This window comes from Hemibagrus wyckioides, linkage group LG15, assembly GCF_019097595.1.
Source record: "Hemibagrus wyckioides isolate EC202008001 linkage group LG15, SWU_Hwy_1.0, whole genome shotgun sequence".
Classification (NCBI taxonomy): Eukaryota; Metazoa; Chordata; class Actinopteri; order Siluriformes; family Bagridae; genus Hemibagrus; species Hemibagrus wyckioides.
Window position 1 is genome coordinate 9,259,118 of NC_080724.1, and position 17,289 is coordinate 9,276,406.

Below are 17,289 nucleotides of genomic sequence, written 5' to 3' on the forward strand. Positions count from 1 at the left end.
GAAAGAAGTCCCTTTTGAGATCACAGTATTTCCTTTCTGAGATTCTGGTCCTGAGATATACAACTGAAATGAAAATGTCTTTCCTATACATCACCAATCCTTATTCCCCGAGATGCTCCTCCATCCCACATGGGATAGAAAATAAACGTGTTTTCTGTTACACTGCAGCACTGTAAGAACACCTGCATTAAAAAGGCATCACAGCGAGGAGAATATCATGCAGTTGAAAACCAACACACTACCACATACTGTACATAATCTCATATTTATCTTGCTTTTATGGAAGGCTATAATTTACAAAATATACATTAGCATGATTCCATCACATTGTTTTTAACAACCATTATTTCAAGCATACAGATCTTGTGCACTCCAGTCCAAATGACTTGATAAGACGTCTAGCTCTCAGTAAAGGCTATAGGAGGTCTCTGCTGGTGTAATCTGATCTTTCATTACTTCTTCAGCACACCTGGTGAGGGTTCTTTTCCACAACCACACATTAGCCACAACGTTTCTTCAGAAGGCACCCAAACCCCCACCACTGGCTCACATATACCTTTGATGAATATTGTTTAGTCTGTCACACGTACCTTGCAGCCGTACGATATTTACAGCATAAAAACAGAAAAATAAGCAACTACAAAACATGCTTGGGTTACTCTGGCTGCTGGTTTTGTCTTTTCATATTAAAAATGAAACAATGGAGTAGACCGAAAGACAATATACTGTATGTCCAAGACAGTATAGAAACAGAAATGATCAACTCGGTTACATTTTGTCAGGATGAAAGAATAATATGTCTATATTTCTTTCAAAATGTGAAACAGCTAACCAGAGTTCTTGTGCTTATTGACACAGTTGAAATTGTGCTATTTAATATTACACTACCAGTGATGATATACATGACATACATGTTGAACAACCGTAAAACCTACATGACGTGAATTACATGGCTGTAATATTTATTTTCTGTACATGGTATTTCATTCCATTTATGTCGCATGTTTCAATGGTCCCTATTATTTATTCCTCAAATCCATAATATACTGTATGTCGTCCTTGCTTCAGGATGTGCCAGAAAAACAGATGATGAACGATCCAAAGAGGACACCAACTTTTTTGGTTCATTTTTCCAATAGCTGGTTAGTTATGATATGAATAGGAAACTGCCTCTTATTTGAAAGCCATGTCTAGTGGAAAAGTATTTGAGGCGCTTTGAGTGTGCTGAGAGTCTTGGGTATCATGTGAAGAAATACAACTCGGAAAGATGAGTAGATCTTGTCTGTGATCAACCAGCTTTCCACATCCATTTCCACCCAATTGCACAAAATAGTTTCCTCTAGTTCTTACAGTTTGACCAAATTGATAACAGAAATGGTTAAATGTTCCTAGAATGAGCCACTCTTATTCTCTTCTGCTAAATGAGAAGTCATCCTTGTAAAGACCAGATCATGGCAGCTCATATTTTGCTGGTCGCTCATGGGTCGATGTGGAAGTTGAGCAGCTTGTCTGAGTGCAGGGTGTTGAGGGTGCGCAGGTCTGGAAGACGCAGCAACAGCTTGGGGAAAAGTGCACTGTCATCAGGATGACGACGGTAAACCAAGGCTCGCAGTGCCCGAATCAGACTCTCCTGTAACTGCTCCACAGCAGCTGTGTCAGAAACACCAGTTCGATCTAGGAAAAGACCAACATAATCAGAGCCCGTGCAATTATAAACAATCAATTAGCCATTAGTGAGAAGTTCTTTGAGAACTGATCATGTGATCTAAATGTTTTTTTTTTTTTTATTAAATAAGATTATAGTTTGTACACTGGCCCCATACAACATCGCTCTAGCATACAACATCGCTTTGGGATTGTGTTTAACATTTTAACAGTGTAACAGTAACAGTATTGTCCTTATCTTAGTGTCTCTAATAAATGAAGACTGAAGCTTCAAATGGGAAACGAATTAAATAAGTCTTAACACGTATATCCCTACTGGTATCTCAGGCAGAAATCAGTGTTTTGTCTGTTTACCTGCAGAGACTAGGACCACGGCCATAAAAAGTGCCATCTCATCAGATTCCAGGCTGAGAGAGGCTAGTTTCTCAGAGAAGTCAAACATGGCATCCAGCAGCGAGCCCATTCCCAGTGCTCGCAGTGTGGCCAGTGGGTAGGCCTGCCCATTTAGAAATGTCACTGTCCGGTCCTTTGGGTTAAACAGCGAGCAGAACCTTACCATCAGCACCTTTAATTAAAAAAAAGAGGAAGGTATGATGATGTGCCCTTGCAGAAGCTAATTACACAAGAAGAATAATTATTCATATGTAAATAGATGTCTGACTTAGACCTAGGAATAAATATGGCTAGAGAGATGAGAATTAATAAGACAAGGCCATGAAGATGAGTCATCTGTACCTGAAAGGTGCCTGCTTTGAGCAGCATGATCTGGTCATGTTGGCACAGGTCTTGAAACCCTGGGATGCCCTTGGCAAACTCCACCACCTCCCGCACTGCAGGGGTGAAACACTGAGAGAAAGACTCCCACACCTGCTGGCTCGAGACGCCTGGCGCTGAAACTGGGCATGCATTCAGAGGGCAGGCCTGGAGAGACAGATTAGGGGAGAAAACAAATTTTAACTCTGGACATTCAAAGCATTTCCATATTTGCAAGTTAAGCAGTTTAAGTCAGTTCCTGCTATGTGAATGAATAAATTTTCAAATTGTGGTCCAAATGAGTTGTTAGTTTGTATTTTCTGTTTGTTTGTTTGTTTGTTTTTTACACTGCACAATGGTTTCCTCTATAATACTCATTTTGTTTCAAGGACACATGATCAAATAATTAGAAAATAATAAAAGCTATAAAATGAACTGAATGAACGATGGGATACACGTTGAGAGTCCCTTTATACAAAAAAGAATTACAAACCAAAACTAAAGTAAGAACTTAAAAATAAAAAAAATTAAATATAAGCAATGTATTTGCATTAAGACAAAATGAGTCACACAAGAGAAGTGGCAGTGCATAGGCAGAACTGACAACCTGTCCACTTTCTTTACTATATTCTGCTATACTATGCTATTTTTTCCTTTGCTCATAGGGCACCTTAAAGTCTTAAATACTTTAGTAAATCACATGACTTCTCACCAGCACTTTGGAGCCTGCAGCCAGCTTCCACGGGCATGATGTCTGTGCCTGCGTCTCTCCAGCTGCATAACTACTGCTGTAATTGGCCTGCGGAGATGGATTAACTGTAGACTGGCATGGAATTTGATTGGATGGAGCATGGTTTTGATAGTGACGATTGTCCACTGAGGATATTGGGCATTTGTTAACATTGGGCATTTGTTGTCCTGGGCAGAGACCAGCTACTGTATAACCCACAGGTCCTCCAGAGTGATACGCTGCAGGAGTATTGAGATGGGAGATGCTGCTTTCCTGAGGGGTGGTGCTCTGAAAGGAAGTTGGCACACTGCTGCAAGTGTTGATCCCAGCTGCCCTCTTGGTCAGGCGGTCAGGAGCACTTGGGAAGATGTCCTGATAGGCTTTTGCCATGGAGCTTATAGTTTCTTTGGGCTGGATCTCCATAGGGCTGGCTGGCGGATCGCAAGGAGGGGAGGAAGCCATGTTCATACTAGCTGACTCATTTAGGCTGTTCATGTAGCTTTGCATTTCATCAAGGAGCCTCTGCTTCTCACGTTTGGGTATGCGGCCGAAGCGCACAGCTAAGAGACAAGCACAAAGAAACATGGATTTTAATGTTAAATGATTGGGTAAAATTACAGGTTACTAGTTACAATATAGTGGTGTGTGGGAAATGGGATCTTTGAGGATGATGTAAAAATTTGTATTTATAAAAAAAAATGCATGCAACTTCAGATTATAAAATTTTTTTTCACCAAGGTAATCAATTTCATTCTCCTTTTTCTAGAGAATTCCCAACCAGATATAACCAAACCAGCAGTTCCTCATCCAAAAAGCACCACTTATTTGGTCCTCTCTCCTACTCTAAAAATATCCATCAGCCAGTTAAGCTAAAAATAGGGCTCATGTCACCGTGTACTGCCCCCGCTCATTCTCCTTCTCTCTGTCCCTCCTCTCCTCCTTTACTCTCTTCATCTGTCTTCTCCTCTTACTCCCTCATTCGACCAGTAAATAGGGCAGTGGGGCAGGCAAAACGTGATGTTAATGCCATAGTGAGTGGGTAAAAAGACTGATACCCATTAGAGCCAGGGTTCATTGGGCTGGATAGGAGAGAGCATAAAGAGAGGACAGAACTGGAAAAAAGGGGATAATGAAAGAGAAGGAGAAGAGAGGAGAATGAAAAAAGAAAAAATGTACTGGATAATATAAAGAATGGAACAAAAGACTAAAAATGTGAATAAGAAGAGAAAAGGATGAAAGAGATAAGATGTAGAAGGACAATGAAAGCTTAGGATATGCAGCAGGATTGCAGAATGAGAACAATACACAAGTGGAAAGTGATGAAAACATGCCAGATCTGGCCTTTAGAGGGTATCTAAACACTAAAACCACATTTACATTGTACAATTTTGGCATGATTTTGGTTTTGTAGAGAAATGTCACGCATTGTGTGACATCGAATTCCTTGGTTGTGAGTTCAGATCGGCAGTTTTAGAATTACCACCAAGGACAAAGTGTCTCAGTGTGACTACTGCTACCAGTAAGAAGACAGCGTGGGATTTTGTGAATCTTGTGACAGAAAAAGTCAGAACGAAATGGTGATTACTTCAAGCTCACTTTGATGAGTGTTTTTATTTTATAAATGCAACCCCATTTTCTGCACAAGTCTGGATCATATTGTTTTATTTACATGGAGAATTCAGTCAAGATAATATACAGAGTGACAAGAAACAAGAGACAACAAACATCTCAAGAGACTTTAGGGAGAATTGATGATCTCCCACTTAGATTTAAAAGTCAAGAACCTTCCAAACATATCAAGCACTTCTTACAAATGGGTCGTATTTGCATTACAAAATATTAGACGACTGTATGAATGGGACAAGCGTAAGAGCCACATGTAGTTATGTTCCACTGAGACAAAACATTTACGTACAATAACGGATTTGTTGCTAAGAGCCCTGTACTGAGTCTTGGTTTTTTTGAAATGGTAAAATAACAGCGGAAGTGAAAGCGTGCCATCGTGTCAGACTGAACATCTGCTGTTATCATAAAGCTAAAATCACACAACGGCCTGAGTCGAAATCAGGGCGGGCACTTTAATGTGGTGGGGAGGCAGTTATATGAGGTTTTCCTGTTTGTGCAATAGGTGCAACAAAAGAAAGGGGTTTTTAGGTTGTGGTTCTTGACACCCTCCTAAGGGTCAACAGGAATGCTTGTCTACTCTGCTGTGTAGCTTTTTGAACATTTTCCCCCAGTGTCTCATCATGTCATCAAACATATAACCTATTTCTGCTTACACCCCACACTTTCGCACAGATCTGATATTGTCCCACAGCTGGTAGAGACTGATGCAGAGACTGATGAGAAGACGCGAAGCCAAAACCAAACCCACTAAATAGGTCACAATGTGTGTGGCTGTCTTGTTTTGTTTTCTGGGCCAGGCAAATATTTCCTACTTAGTCATTTTATGTGTTGATTTCTCTTTTTATGTGTTTTTCTGGTGAGAAAACTACAGAAACAGGAAATGAATGGTTCATTGTTTCACCAAGGGGGCAACAGAGCCACTCTTTATTTTTTGCAACTCTTGCTTAATTGTTGCAGCGGCAGGCTATTCATTGCAGGAGCTATCATAAGGGCACATGTGGGGTAATCTAGTTGCCTGTGTTCCAGTTTCCCAAAATAATTCTTGTACTTGCTGCAGTTTTCCAGATGACGGATAGCTTCAGGGACTGCATGACTCCAGCCCTCATAAATCATTGTCTGTGGAATGGGTGGAGGAAGGAGCTTAGGGAGTGTGCAAGAGAAGGCCTAAACTGGCTCAGAGAGAAAGAGAGAGAGAGAGAGAGAGAGAGAGCAAGAGAGAGATGCATAATATACTGCAAAGGGCAGGAAAAAGACCAGAGCAAGGCTTCACTTCAGCCAAAAAAGATGTGCTCTCTGGAAAACTTCCTAACTGTGCAAAAGCTAAATACAGAATGTAGGTTGAGAAATGTAATGCATTCATTTTTCTCTGTGTGAAGCTGTGTTTGCAGTGCTATGGTGACAGGACACTGGCAGGCAACAATGACACTCACCATCACGGGACATGCCCACAGCAAGACACTTCTTGAAACGGCAGTGCTGGCAACGGTTGCGGTTCATGCGCATGATCAGGCAATTCTCATTCTTCATACACATCTTGTAGTTAATGTTCTGCTGAATGCTGCGGCGAAAGAAACCCTGGCAGGAATGAAAATCAGGAGACACAATGAGGCTTGGGGCTCCATCAAGAGGAATTTCATTACCCTGTATATAGACATGTGTCTGGGTTTTACCTTGCAGCCTTCACATGCATGAACTCCGTAATGGAAGCCTGATGCAATGTCGCCGCATACTTTACAGAGCAGGACCATACCTCCCGCTTCTAAGAGAACAGGACAAAGAGTTTTGCATGAAAAAATACCAAGATTTTATTTATCATTGTTACGACTAAGCTCTTTATCAATAAGTAAGGTGAAATCTGGTGCTTACTGGTAAAGGTGCCAGTAAAGCCACATGGCCTCTTTCCTGCGATGGGGTGGGAGTAAGTATTCTGGTTGGAGGATGCTGTCGAGCTGCTGTAGATCTCTGGGAACTGAAAGACCAGTTTGGGAGAGGAGGGAGTCCCATTGCCACCATGTTGCTTTAGAGCACCAATCTCTGTGAAGGTTACCTCCTCTGGGGATGAAGGCTGTGAGTGAGTGGAAGGTGACTGGGTCTGGTACCCACTGGATGGACTTCCCGGGCTTGGACTGGCACTGCCATTGGACCCAGCATATAGTATAACGCCTCCTGAAAAAAGGCCAATTAGAAGTAAACACCAAAGACATGTTGGTCTTGTTGCGTTGTACCAGTTTACCATACACTTTTATGAATTTATGTTTTATATTGTAACTCCTAGACATTCTTTGGTGCAAAGTAAAGTACAGTACATCTCACTCACCAAGTTTCACCCAGTTGTGTTCAAAACTGGGGCATTAAATATGCTGATAAGAAAAGATTTAGAAATGTGATACACTGGGGACTCATGTTACCCAAATGACAAGCTCACGAACACAATGCAAAAAATACTGCAATGTCTGGTTGAGACATATTAATGAGTCCAAATCGTTTTATTTGACTCTAATATGAATTATCTTATGTCAGGATATATGAATGTTGACTCTAATATGAATTATCTTATGTCAGAATATGAATTTATGTATCTTATTATGTACAGCACAAAACATTCCATATGATTCGACATTATAGGAAAAATAATCAACTATGGGGTGGTATGATGTTGTTTCCACCTCAAAGTTAATTATTTTATTCACTGTATTTATATTTATACCACAGCAATATGCCTATGATTCTATTTTTAATATCTGGGTATAATGCTGTGGAACATCAATAAGACAAATTAGTTCCTATCATCCCTTAGCTTATAACTGCTCTAAACAGCCAGTACCTCACTAAACCTCTGGTTTTGTCTCAGATCTTGTCATGATAAAGCAAAATGCGCAAATTCCTCCATCATGAAGACTTTCCTGTGGCAGCAAACCTACTACCTATACCAAAGTACTGACTTTGATCAACATTTAATAAACATATCCTAACAGAAAACCTCACCATATGAATAATTATCTACTTTTTAAATCCTTTTTAATAGTCTTTAATAGTCTTGTTTATGTGGTGTATCTGCTATACAAGTTCATGTAGCTGTTAGTACAGAAATGATAACACGTTAGAATGAGCACATTAATATAATTTGTGTCATTTGTTTTCACAGTAGTAAAGAAACCAACTGGTCCAGCAAGTCAGGGAACATTTTGTGTACTACTTTTTTTTTGAAGTAGTTATTACATTCATAGTAAAGTGATGCAATATTGCATAATCTCAGCTCGGTGGAGGGGATATTTAATATGAACTAAATGTTATATTGCAAATATATGTATCATGTAAATGACAATGCACCACTGATATATTAAAACAGTGCTGAGCTTGTGGTGTCACATGGTGCAATACATCAAATATGCTGTAATTCATTCAGTCATAAACAGTAACACTCATTTGCAGTGCCTGAGGTTTGTCTAGATGCTCAAAGCACACAATAAAACTTTTGGAGCTTGGTCAAGACTCCTCTACAATATAAGTACAGCAAGGGCCAATATCGCATTAATGATTAATAAGCAATATATAGTGCTTCCCTAATAAAAGCAGGCTCAGACAGAATAAATGCAGGTGTTAAAACAGAGTCTCTGGCACATGCATTCACTCACTCTGATTTTATTTTTAAGAGATTATATTTTATTTCTTTATTGGGTTTTTTAAAAGTCTGTAGATTTACATAGCCATATTCCCATGTTAAAACTACATTAAAGTATCACAACAACATTATTAGATATACTGTAGAGTCATGGTTCTCAAAGTGGGATCTGTGAAGCATAGTTATTATATTGCATCATCAAAGCTTTTATATTTATAATTAGCTCTTATAATTATTGGTTTAAATGAATGGTCATATAAATCAAAGGGGTGTAATAACTCGTACACAACATGCAAACCTAGAAACTGAAACTAATCTACTGTTTGTGCAATGTTCAAGAATTAAAATGTTAACAAATAGCATTTTAATATTACTGTACACATTTAAATGAAGAGGCTAATGCTGGAAGAGAAGGCTTATGTTCATAAAATAAATCTTCACTAAGGGGGACCTTGGCTTTAGTATTTTACAGTTAAATGGGGCCATGCAGGCAAATGTCTGAGAATCCATGCTGTAGAGCCTGAAAATGCTGCATCACTTCAGTAAAAAGCTATTTTTTGATAGTATATGGGATGGATTGGATTAGAAATTAGTTAAATTGTTAATACAACATAATAGAAACAACACAACAACGTAAAACAACATAATAGAGAAACTGCTAATTGTTCTGCTTAGGAAATGTTTACGTTTTCATTGCAGAACCTTACAACTGAGTGTTTCCCATATGATGTGATGGGTACAAGCAGAACCGTTCAAGGAACCAATCTTTTTTCTAAGTATTTATTTTCAGATTTTGTAACAGGCGTTTTAATCTTTTACTTGCGGCTCTAGTGGCCTAATTTTGTTTCATATTTTTTTGGCACAGCATTAACTCCTGTGGTGCATCCTCCCCCTTTCTTTTTTTCCCCCTCTCTGCTCTTTTGCACCGCATCCTCCCGCATCTCCGGTCATGCGACGCGGATGAGCTGACTTCGTGTTGGTGTCACGTGGCCGCGCGCTCTCACGCCTCTCGCCTCCACACCAATAGCGGCTTCTCTCGCTGCTGTGGCATGGAGCCAGCAGCGAGCCGCACCTGACCGACTCCTCACATGGAGCTGCGAAATCCGCGGTCTCGTGCACAACGTCACAAATCGGTTCCGTGATTTCATGTCGGTGGCGCGCGCTCAAGGACGTCTCGCTATCTTACAGCGCTACCCACTGTGCGAAATGGATCACAAGCGGGGAGGGAGTGTCACGTTTGGTGAGAATGTGCTCTGCGGCTTTGGCTGGACTTTTGATCCACCGCGTTTTTCTACAGCGCACTCTGAATCTTGTAATAAGATATGACTGTTAGTATTACTCTTTCCTGTGACCCAAATAAGGGCGAGGAGAAGTGACGTTACATTTAAGGCACTATTGTTTGCAAAGGTTGTGCCTACATTGCAACACAGTGTATCACAGCTGCCCAGACTAGATTTTGGTCATGCTTCTGGATCTACCAAACTCAAATTAGCTAATTAGGTGTGTAACTTTCTGTGCAATCTTAAATACTTTGCATAGTCTGATTATTTTACTCAAATGTCATTCATCATTCATTCATGTTCAGTAAGCACTTTGTCCTGGTCATGGTAAATCCTGAGTCTTTCCCAAGAATATTAGTTGTGAGCCTCCCAGACAGGAAGCCAGTAACTGACAGTGCATCATCCACACAAACATTCACACACTCATTCAGATCTATGGCTAGCCAGTAGGCAGCGTAGCGAGTCCACCATGTTTTTGGGAGGTGGAATGAAACCGGAGAACTGGTGAAGGAAACTCTGCCCAGACAGTAACCTGAGCTCAGGATCAACCTGTTCTATGGAGCTGTGTGGCGTAAGTGTTATCCACTGTCCACAGCCCAATATTTCCTAATTTTGCCAAATATTATCACAACACGTGTCAATTTTTATAGCCCTATTGCAAAACTAAAGTAGTGTAATTCAACAGACAAAACATGTCATGACAAATCAAGTCCTAATGAGAAATACTGAATTCATTTCAATTTACTTTTCACCAAATTATCACATAAAGTTCCCTGATTATTATTCTGCTTTTACATGTACTCATTTTGAACTGTTTTCTGTTTTTAATTATTATTATTATTTTACTATTTTTACATGAGCTAAATTTGGACTTTCAGGACTTTCAGAGTTTGCTTCCTCTGGCTAAAAATATTTAATATGCATATCTGCAGGGCTGCATTTATTATTTACTGGCTTTTTATAAAGGCGCTCATGGATATGCAGTACTACAAGTTCACATATCCTTGTCCTAAATAGATAGATAGATAGATAGATAGATAGATAGATAGATAGATAGATAGATAGATAGATAGATAGATAGATAGATAGATAAATAAATAAATAAATAAATAAATAAATAAATAAGTAAGTAAGTAAGTAAGTAAGTAAGTAAGTAAGTAAGTAAGTAAGTAAGTCTGGTATGGTCTACTCAAACCCATAGCCTTAGCATAGTCTGTGCCTTGAACTCTATGTTTGCTGCCTCCCAAGTAAACAACAGGAAAAGGTTTGAGGCTCCAAGCTGCACATTGCAAATAACCTCTGCTCTGTGAGTGAGGAAAATATAAACAGATGCTTCCCCTGGCTTGCCCCTCTTCAGCACTGCTGCTGCTGCTGCCTCATGCTGCATGTCATTTGGTTAACATGCATGTTTTTATAATCTCACAATGAGCATGTGTGTGTGGGATTTAGTGTTGACACACTGCCATGCCTGACCTTCCATGTGTATGACTCAGGTCTTTACCTGAGATTAGCTCAGTAGTCCCACCCAGACAACATACACTCCTTTCTAGACAACACGTGAACACAAGAGTATTTCATGGAAATAAGAAGTAATAAATGAACAGCCAGCGTCTGATGAAGGAGTGCACTTCTTTGAAACTAACTTGATATTTGTCATGTGGCTAACAGGATATCATATCATCATTTTAATAGTTGACCTCTCTGAATTATTATTGAGTGTAAAAGACGCTATGGTCTCTGTGGGGAAGAGGAAGAGAACACTAAATTAGGGTCAGTGAATATATTCATGCTCATTAAGATATCAGCAGGACCCTAATAGCTCATCATGAGCTTAGAGTACCAATGCAAACTTTAATCTGCCTGTGAGTAAAGTCAGACACAGGAACGTGAGTTCTTTACTGGCATAATCATTTCCCTGTCTCATCCTGTTCCTCCCCTCCCATTACCATCTCTGCAAAATCCTTGGCTTGCACGTTTGCCGTCCAGCGTGATATCAACTTATGTTTCAGTGTCTAAATGTGTTAGGGCATGTGAGTCATGCTGTCACAGTATTGTCGCGTTTTTTATAGAGTTTCAAACAGCACACGTTAAGGATCATAGGGGAACATAAACGCTTAAGAGGGTGTAGAGATACATGGCATGCTGCTTCATCAACATACAGTGATTGGTAATAAAAGGCATCACTTCTCTAAGTAGGTCAAAGTCACAGTGGACTATTTGAATCAAGTTGTTTATAAGGGAAACAGTATCTAAAAAAACTTGCAGCTGAATGCTCAAATCCGACTGGTCAGAAAGTGTTTTTCTTTTTTAAATAACAACAACTGTGACAGTAGTACTGGATGTAATTCCAGTTTTTACAGGTTGATATTAATGCACTTTAGGAAGCTTTATTTTAGAAGATATTTATTTTACATTTATTAAAGGAGTCTCCAGTGCTAGTGCTTTGTAAAATAAATATGTATCATGGGGAAAGTCTTTTGTGCTTTACTTGACACGCTATTTTTTGTCTTAATAACTTCAAAAGAGGAAAAGTGAGGCTGGTGAGGGCATGACTGTTTATAGCTGCTTTAACATAAGTAATAACAGAGAATCAATAAAAGTCTAACATTATGCTGTAGGATCACATTCTTATCAAGATTTTCCTGTTCTGTTCATGGATCTAAAATTAATAGGTTAGGACATCACTTGCGAGCTTTACAGTCCTAAGTCCTGAAAATGATAAGCAGACGCTATGAGTAGAAAATAAAATATATGGCATGAGGCAGAAAACGTGACGACGCGCTACATTTCCTTGGTGAAATCTCTGACCCACTGACCAACCTCCCTCTTTTCGTCTCTCTGCAGCGGGCACCGAAATATACAACAGAGTCGAGAGCAGCAAAAAGAAAGGAAGAGGGAGGGTTAGGGTGGAGGGAGGAGGGGGAATGGGGGGGTGCGGGGATCACGCGCCGCACGCGGCCGAGAGAGCGCATCCACGTGAAGGCGAACGGAGGCGCGCGAAGGAACGAGGAGAGGATCTCGCGCACGTGGGCGGAGCCTTGCCTGCTTTTGTTATTTTAAAAAAACGTGAAATTAAATAGAGCTGGTGTGTGTGTGTGTGTGTGTGTGTGTGTGTGTGTGTGGTTGGAGGGAGATGGGAGTCTTCTGATTCTGCATTTAGCGCCGCCACCCAGCGAAATTCAACACTCCGATCTATACATTGCCTCATATGACCTTTATTTCGTATTGTTTACAGCATATCAGGTTCCTGACCATACTGACATTTTTGGACTCTGTTTAAGAGAACTGCAGTTCTCGCTACAGGAATGGAGAAAAAAGAGATCTAAATCAGAATGACACAACCAGAGCTACACAGTCATAACAGAAAATAAAAGGCATCAATATAAAACTAGGACCTTAAGTGCTCTGGGGTTGTCCCTTTGAGAAAACACTTAAAATGTATATGTAGTCTACAATAGCGTAACCTTATCAGAAAAGGGTTTCAAACTAGCATCCTTTTAAAAAGCTAGGAAGCCTTAAGTATAGAAATATAGGAAGAACAATTCACTCTCAGAGAGATAGAAAGACACGAAACTGCATTTTCTCTAGTCACAGAGGTGGAATCATGACGTGTATACAATTTTGTACCTTTAGTACCGCTATTATGCAATGTTTGTGGTCTAATTTTTAGAGTAATGCTTTAAAGGTCAAATTATGCCCCATAAATTATTTTTAAATTGTAAAAGATACCCTTGATAATATCACCCTGGTTACATCAAGTTTGGTACCATCAGGCTGAGAGAGTTAGTATGTCATAGTCAAGTCTGTGTGCCAGGTTTTCCCCCAACATGTACAATAACTTCACCTGCACTGCAAATAAAACCAAATATTGACTGAGTAAATATAAGTTTAATCTTGATAGTTTTTCTTATAACTCTTCTGCCTACCTGTACCATGAAACAGTAGAACACTTGCAAGTGGCTTATGTCAATATGTCAGTTTGTTTGTTTTAGTCTGCTTACCCAGTAGCAGCTGCTTACCCTTATCCTGTTCAAAATCACGTGTCATGATGTTTCATTTCTGTGTATCATATCAGTATGTATGTTTTGCTGGTCATAAAGTGAGGAGTGGCATGTTTTCATGTCCAATATTTGTTTCACGTGGCCAAGCCAAGCCTGGATTTCCTTAATTCTAAGGGGTTAAAAGGACAGCTCATGCTTCTATCACGGGTCCCAGAACGTGACTAGAACCTTTGAACCAATAAAACATCCTTCAGTTAATAGACCAGTGCAGTAGGTAAGCAGATCCAGCAGGACTTGGTGGCCCCTAGATAACCTTCCGGAGGAAAGCCCTGTGCAAATAAGCTTAACTAGCTGAGTTCATATGGTGGGTGTTCAAGTAATAATATTAAAAAGCTTCATGGGGGGAAAACTGTCGCATTATTGCTAAGTACTTTTGCTGACAAATTGAAGAATCAGTTTGAAATTAGATGCAAGTCTCTGAATTGGGGAAATGTATTGGAGCTATTGCACACACACACACACACACTTGTATTCCTTCTGGGGACTTTCAGTTGACATTAATGATTAATGCAGCAGATTAATGCTATCTCACAGCCTAACACACACCGTACACACTTACATGTGTAATGACATTTTATATCCAATTGAGCTGCTCCAAACTGCCCTAACATACAAATAGCTTTTTTTCTGTTTACAGCACGCTTCACTGAAAGTTGCATGGCTACAGAAATCTCATTTTAGGCAGCTCGCCCGCTGAACCAAAACACTTGGACTTCTGGAGCGGGGGCGCGTGGACTGCTCCACGTGAGTTTGTTTTCATGCTCAGAACAGGAAGTTACAAGGGCGGGCGCGCGCGCGTGCAGCACTCATAGATCTTACAGTGTTTCAGACTGCTGTTTGTGTCAGTCCTGCTGAATGTTGGCAATCACTCATTGCCGCTTGTGTATGCAAACTGAAAGATAATAATGCACGTTGCACTTGCTGGTTGCGCCCTTCTAGGCAATAAAGCAGCACTGCACCGAAATTTAACTTCCCATAAATAAAAACGCACACACTTTTGCATGCGAACCGACCTCAATTTATAATATTGCAAACCGAAGGACAAGTAGACATCAAAAAATATTACGTAGAACATGCATGGATTTTTGGTACAAAACTTGACAAGTAAGTAAATAATATTAAAAAGCGCTTTAAATGAATTATGTAAAGCAACGTCTTTAAAAATATATATGATATACATATATATGAAATAGACAACACGATCGTACAATAATTTATTATTATTATTATTATTACTTACCAGGGTTGCTGTCCATCCTTGATATGTCTTGTTCGAGCTTTTGTCGATTACTTTCTTTAGGTCAGACTCAGATCCTCAATAAGTGCACAATGTCGAAATAGGTGGAAAAGGAGCCGAATACGTGCGCGGGTCGAAACCGGTGAGAAAGTCATAAATACCAATGCACTGAAGGAAAAAAACGAGTACTGAATACAAAACAGAAGATACTTGTGCGAAATAAAGCCTGAGTTCTGGCAGGTGCGGAGAGCTTTCTGCAATTCCTTCTCGCTGTCTATATCTTTGCCGGTGTAATAGCGTCTCAGGTCTGGCACGCGCGCTGTTTTGTAGCCTACAGTGAAGAATTCAGAGTAAATCTTGCCACCACGGTGTACAGGGACGGACTGTCAAAACTTGAGCACCCCACCCTAGCGATAACACAACACACACCCCTCACACCCACATCCGTCCCGCTCAGGTGACTTGAGTAGTGCCACTAAGGGACCTTATTGAGAATGCTTGTGGTTCCTTTGGACTCGCGTGGCCATCTAACTCCGTTTTCTCTCCCTGCTTTAGAGGAACACCGCGCACTTTCATTTGAACTGGGGTATTAGACGTGCTTATTCGAGCGCGGGGTGAAAAGCCGCCTAGTGCATGTGCGCTCTGCATGTGCCGGAGAGATCGCTGCCCTACTGACACACATTTTATGCAAAATGTTCGAGCGTGCAGCACGGAGACATGAGAGAGGCAAAGGCGAGCACGTGGAACAGAGGCGGAGCTCACCGTGACCGCCGTGTTGCTTTCAAAAGGCATTTGCTGCTTGTCAAAACACGCCCCGTGGAGTGTCACGACATGAAGGCTGCATCAACAGTGATAGCAGCTATTAAAATCCACAACCGCTGGGAATCCTTGGAGATGTCCACTGGAAGATGGTCACGTGGCAGAGCTACATCTTAATCAACGACTGTATAATTATGAGCTTAGACATGGCAGTTAACCCGTATAAAACATTTCATGTATGACAGTCATAATCTAAGATATGCTACAATATGTTTACTAGTAGGCTAATGATATACAGTCGACATTGTCAGACAGTGTATTCTTAGTTCAGGTTGTAAATTCACAAGCATTTATTTTCGGGGTTTTATTTAAATATCTTGCGGCTCACAGTATATACAGGGACAATGGCACAAAGAGGGAAAAAAAACAACAACAGCACCATCTGGTGGACGAAAATCTTTACAGCCGACGTTTCTGTCATTTCTTTCTATAAGACTAATGCGTTCCTAAAATAATGATGGCCTTTTCTAATTCTGTTTTAAAAAGTATGTTGGAATAAAAAAACACTGTAGACTAAAGACAAACTCTCAGAAATAAAGGTAAAAAACGGTGCTTTTTCTCGTCGCTTACCTGGTACCATCAAAGGAACCTCAACCTTTCAATATGCATCTTTCCCCTGGAAACATTAATATTTTCATTTTATCACTGCGAACTACTGATTATAGCATTACTCTAAAGCTGCAACCACATACAAATTCCTAGGTTAATGTTACCTAAATGCATCGCTAATGAAAATTGTATCTTTAATGGTAACAATCCAAAGTAGCCTACGGTTTTGGTGCCTTTTTTTCTGAGTGTATAACCACTTCAGGTTTCTCATCAGTGTTCATAATAGCCTATACGACATGGTATTATGATAGATGTTATGAAATATACACTCAAGCAAATAAATCAAGTATTCAGATTCTGATCACAATTGCCATTTTGGGGGAAAAAAAGATAGAGTAAAGGTTAGAAAAAAACTAAACATTGGAGGATACAAGGTAATGTATTATTTGTTGCAATTCAAGAATCTGTCGCTAGGTGTCACTATAATGCAGGAAATTGCTTTCCCTATACGTTTAAGTTGAAGGCCTTCTCGTAGTTAGGAAAAATATCATTTACGCGAAACTTCACAGGCGTGTGATTGGCTGTGGAGGTAATTTGGCGACCAGAAAACACCTGTTTTAAATCACAGAGTGAGAAATCGCGATAAAGGCCTACTGCTAAACGTTTCAAGTATGCGTGCGAAATCTTTCTATGTTGTAAAATTAAGCAAAGTAGTTTATGATGACATGACGAGTGAAGTGATACAAAGAAGGAATATAACTCGAACACAAAGGATTCAGACTCTTGTTTATGTAGTGTTTTGAGCGTTGGCAGGATTAATTGGGCGTGATAAAATTCGTGCTGCAGTCAGCAGTTACGAAGCTCTATAACTGTGGGCGACATATGCAGCGAGAAGAGCATGTTATGGCAGAACAGGCCGGTAATTATAGTGTGCGCGCGCGGTGTTT

The 17,289-nt window shown here is 40.1% G+C and overlaps 1 protein-coding gene across 2 annotated transcripts; it reads right to left on the minus strand.

Moving 5' to 3' along the window:
* Positions 1 to 249: 249 nt before the first annotated feature.
* nr1d4a (nuclear receptor subfamily 1, group D, member 4a) lies at positions 250 to 15,663 on the minus strand. Of its 2 annotated transcripts, none has more exons than XM_058410814.1 (8): positions 14,978 to 15,663; positions 6,641 to 6,937; positions 6,445 to 6,533; positions 6,205 to 6,349; positions 3,131 to 3,708; positions 2,401 to 2,586; positions 2,020 to 2,230; positions 250 to 1,674 (listed from the first exon to the last, which is right to left on the minus strand). In XM_058410814.1, exons 1-8 carry the CDS (start codon positions 14,991 to 14,993, stop codon positions 1,478 to 1,480), a joined length of 1,719 nt encoding a protein of 572 aa, XP_058266797.1. In that variant the 5' UTR covers positions 14,994 to 15,663; the 3' UTR covers positions 250 to 1,477. The 2 variants fall into 2 exon arrangements, with proteins under 2 accessions (XP_058266797.1, XP_058266796.1); XM_058410813.1 differs by having other exon boundaries at positions 6,641 to 6,940; positions 14,978 to 15,662.
* Positions 15,664 to 17,289: the final 1,626 nt, after the last annotated feature.

Bases quoted from the DNA above. Each gene is read 5' to 3' on its own strand.
- nr1d4a (XM_058410813.1), bottom strand. The intron at 2,587-3,130 runs GTGAGAAGTCAT...CTGTCTCTCCAG, and splicing joins CTGCAGGCTCCAAAGTGCTG to GCCTGCCCTCTGAATGCATG. The intron at 2,231-2,400 runs GTACAGATGACT...TTTTAATTAAAG, and splicing joins TCAAAGCAGGCACCTTTCAG to GTGCTGATGGTAAGGTTCTG.